The 4,296-nt window shown below is 43.8% G+C and overlaps 1 protein-coding gene across 1 annotated transcript; it reads left to right on the top strand.

Moving 5' to 3' along the window:
* The first annotated feature begins 1,804 nt into the window (after positions 1–1,804).
* On the top strand, positions 1,805–2,743 carry LOC119344205. The gene is made up of 2 exons (XM_037614756.1): positions 1,805–2,145; positions 2,502–2,743. Exons 1-2 carry the CDS (start codon positions 1,851–1,853, stop codon positions 2,558–2,560), a joined length of 354 nt encoding a protein of 117 aa, XP_037470653.1. The 5' UTR covers positions 1,805–1,850; the 3' UTR covers positions 2,561–2,743.
* The last annotated feature ends 1,553 nt before the right edge of the window (positions 2,744–4,296 follow it).

Raw genomic sequence — 4,296 nt, 5'->3', positions numbered from 1 at the left:
AGTGCGACCTTTCCCCCCTTAACTTAACCCAGAGATGAGAAAAATTTAGGCAACTGATACAACACCCAAGGCTTCATAGCATCTTAAAAAAAAAGAATGAAAAGTAGCACTGGAACCATATATTAGAGCTGGTTGTTGAGTCGCCAGCCATATACGCAGTAGCAAATAATACCAGGCTAAGGCAAGTGCAAATTCAGTTCAACTCACAAGAACTTCTTCCCAACATTCCTAACATCAGACTGAGACTACCGATGGGATTCAACATTCATTATTCAGAACAGTGCTTCTAAATATTGAGGCACGAAGTTAACAACAAAAAACACGCAAAATAAGGGACATAAAGGTACATAGGCAAAGCAATGACAGTAGCTAGCATATGATTGATTTAATGAATGCGCATGGCACAATGACATTTCAGAGAAAAGCTCAAAACTAAACAAGGAGACATTAGGGAGATATTTAAATAAAGTTACAACTGTAAATTCAGAAATACAACTCAGTTTTGATAAACACACACACTAATAGATAGTATATAGAACACACCTACTGCCAAATTTACTGAATATTTCCAGAACAGCATATACTCATTAATATCGTATGAAAAATGAAGAACATGCACAATCAGACTATTAGCTGGTCAGAAAGGAGTCGTCATCCGGAGCTATCGTTGAAGCTTGTTCTACACAATACTGGAAGACAAATAAAGTATACTACTACTGAAAAATCACAGCCACAATACGTAAGTGATCATGATTTACTTATCTGAACAAATTTAGCCTACCGAGATGAGAGTGAGATCATTTTATTCTGGCACCAACTATCCGACTGGAATAGCATCCAGAAGCTTGTAAACTGCCTGGAAGTATTTGCTTGCTGTCATGCCAATGAAGTATGATCTCTCTCACGCGTAGCTGTACAGCTAAAGCGATACTAGTAGAGTAATGTTCAGTTGTTCACTCGACTGGTATATAAACAGCACTGGATCATAACTGAATTCTGTTTCCTTTCTACATCTACACAGGCAGACTCATAGTGGCTTGCCTACAAAAACAAAGATGAGCAGCCTTGCCATGTCTCTAATCATTTTTCAGGTCCAACATGGTTATATTTATAGTGGGTAATCAGTGATATCATCTTCAGGAATGAATACAATTTGCAAAACTGACTAGAGGACACACGTACTCCACCTGGCCTATGTCCATTTGCTGAAAATACGCCGCCGCATAACCCGGCGGCGATGCTAGGGAAATCGTGTCCATTTGATTTACCAGGAGATAGCAGTACTTAATGTTCAGTTGTTCACTCAAGACTGCAGGTATACAGAAACAGCATTGTACCAAAACTGATCAACTGAATTCTGTTTCCTTTCTACATCAACACAGGCAGATTCATAGTGGCTTGCGAAAACAGAGATGAGCAGCATTCCCTTGTCTCTAATCATTTTTAGGTCCAAGGTTAGTCTCATGGAGTCATGGTGAGTGATATTCCCTCCTATCCATAATAAGTGTTGTCGTTTTAGTGGATCGGAGGGAATATTATTTTAAGAAAATGAGTACCCCGGCAAAACTGGCTACAGGACACACTCCACCTGGCTTTCATCCATTCGCCGAAAACACGCCGCCGCATAACCCGGAGCCGTGCTAGGGAAATCATGCCCATTTGATTTACCAGGAAATAGCAAAATACTACAGCACATTACAAGTTATATATCCGGGCCAAATGACGATATTGCCCTCATATCTCCAGTGCCCGTATAAGCACCCAAACTTCAACACAAACTCTCACACTCTCATCACAGCAGCTCTCTCCTCCCATCCCTTGATCCCGAAGAAGAAGAGGCTGTAGCTTGCATGAGGAGGAAGATGGAGGCGAAGAGGTCGAGGCCGCCCACCATTGCCGCACTGTGCGTGCTCCTCCTCCTGGTGCTGCTGCCCGGGGAGGTGGCCGCCAAGTCCAAGTTCTGCAAGTGCTTCGACGACTGCTTCCCCGGGTGCACGAACGACGACGTGCCGCGCTTCCTCTGCAAAGTGTTCTGCGCCAACAAGTGCAGCCCCAACCAGGCCGCCAGAGGCGGCGACGCCATGTGCAGGATGGCCTGCAACAAGCTGGATATCGAAATCTGCGGCTGGTCAGCGGCACCGACAGGTAAGATGCAGGGTTTTGAATTTCGGCCGTAAAAAATGGATTTCGGCCGAATTTCGGCCATCTCGGCCTAGGGCGAAATCTATCTTCCGCCGAAATTGGTCAAATTTGAGAAATTTTGGTCAAATTTTAATCAAATTTCAGTCAAAATTTGGTCAAACATCGGCCGAAATTTTTAAAAACGACCGAAAGTCGGCCATCTCGGCCTAGGGCGAGAAAAATCACAAAACGAAAATCAAAACGCTGGTAAGATGTCGGACCATCTTGATCAGTGATCACATCGCGTTTGCTCCATCGAGTCTGCGTTTCCTTTTCTTCTGACAAGTGTCATTTGTGCTTCTGTTCTCATGGTTTTGCAGATGCAGCTGATGCGGCCATCTGCGTGGAAAGCTGCAACAAGAAATGGAGCCACAATTAAGGCCCACAATTAAGCTGTTACGTTTTAGGAGAAGTAAAAAGATATCTACAATGCTTGTCGATCATGTGATCGTATATATGATGTTGAACCTCTCCGTAATTGTAGCAGCAACCAATAAAATGAGTATCTCAATATGTAACGTGTAAGGCATACATACACAATATAAAGTTAATTTGGCTTTGATTTGGCATTCCCATGACTGGATCGTAACAACCAAATGTAAATCCTCTGTGTGCGACTTTGTTTTCGTTATAACTTATCGCATAGAAGCTAGCTCATAATTTTTTTCAAATGTTAGCCAATTCATAAAAGAATCCAAAATTTGGGCAGCTGATCTAACATCCATGGCTTCACAGCATCTCAAAATAGAAGGAAATCGCCATCCATTTATGCAGTAGAAAATAGCACCAGGCTACTGCAGGTACAATTCAGTTCAACTTGTAGGAGCTTCTTCTTCCCAAACTCCCAGGTCAGACTATTTCATGGGATTCAACATTCATTATAGTCAGAACTGTGGTTTAAATATTGTGGTACAAAATTCAACCCGCAAAAAACAAACACGCACAAAACCACTATGATAATAACCTCGGATCTTAAACTGGTAGACTCAGCATCCATAACTGTGCCTATCAGCATAGACCAATTGCATGTAGCATCGAAGCAGGCTCATTTTCCGCATAGCGGATACTTCAGTTTCAGTAGATGATTTTGCGGCATGAATTCACAAGGGTTTGTAACATATGCAAGGTTTTCAGGTGGTGCTTGCCTGTGTAAAAGAATGAACAGATAATTTGCCGCATGTAACTAGAAGAATTTTTTTTCTGGCTTGTCTGTGTTACACTGGAATTATTACATCCAAATGGCAGAAGCTTGTAAACTGGTTGGAAGTATTTACCTCCTGCCATGTCAATGAAATCTGATTCCTCTCACGCGCAAATATATAAAAACAGCTAAAGAGATATTACCAAACATAGGATAACCTCAACTATTATATAAAAACAGCAATGCATCAAAAACTGCATTCGATTTTCTTTCTACATCAACACAAACAGCTTCATAAGGGCTTGTCTAATCAGTTAAAGATCCGAGGGTATTCTCGTAGTGATTGATATTTTGTTCAGAAAATGAATACCATGGCAAAACTGACTACAGGACACTCCACCTGGCCATCACCCATTCGCCGAAACATGCCAAGCAATCGAGCCGTGACGCGACGCTATGAAATCATAGTCTTGATTTGCACTGAAAATAGCGAAATACTATGCTCGATGCTTTCGGTGTCTCAGCCGCAAGCATTTCGCCAAGGATTGCGAGGAGCCGCTAAAGTGCTGGCGTTGCTACAAAGATTTCCATCTTGCCAGCCAGTGCCTTGGCCCTTCGTCAAAGCTCTCCTCGACGGTGCCTTCCCACGGTCCTCGACTTGGTGTTGGGAATCGCCGTGACGCGCCGGCCAGCCATGCTTCTAGGAAGCGCTCATACGCCGAGGCTCTCTTAGCGCCACCCCTTGGAGATCACTTGGCTCGTAGTGTGGACGGCTGTGTCTTCCCTCTCGCTCCGGTTGAGCAGGATCTCCTTGCTGCTATGCTCTCGGCTAGGCCGGTGGGCATCGATCCGTGGCCTAATGATCCTATGCTTGATGAAGCAATGGTGCCTTCCCCTCAGGTTTTGCCTGTCATCCTTGGTCCTAGGGACTGCTCCGCTTGGGGCGATGACATGTGGTTCAGCCATGGTGCCTC

Source organism: Triticum dicoccoides, unplaced genomic scaffold, assembly GCF_002162155.2.
Source record: "Triticum dicoccoides isolate Atlit2015 ecotype Zavitan unplaced genomic scaffold, WEW_v2.0 scaffold159401, whole genome shotgun sequence".
NCBI classification, from domain to species: domain Eukaryota; kingdom Viridiplantae; phylum Streptophyta; class Magnoliopsida; order Poales; family Poaceae; genus Triticum; species Triticum dicoccoides.
The sequence above is the reverse complement of the archived record's forward strand: the minus strand, read 5'-3'. Positions and strand labels throughout refer to the sequence as shown.

Bases quoted from the DNA above. Each gene is read 5' to 3' on its own strand.
- LOC119344205 (XM_037614756.1), top strand. From the start codon at position 1,851: ATGAGGAGGAAGATGGAGGCGAAGAGGTCGAGGCCGCCCACCATTGCC. The intron at 2,146-2,501 runs GTAAGATGCAGG...ATGGTTTTGCAG, and splicing joins CTGGTCAGCGGCACCGACAG to ATGCAGCTGATGCGGCCATC.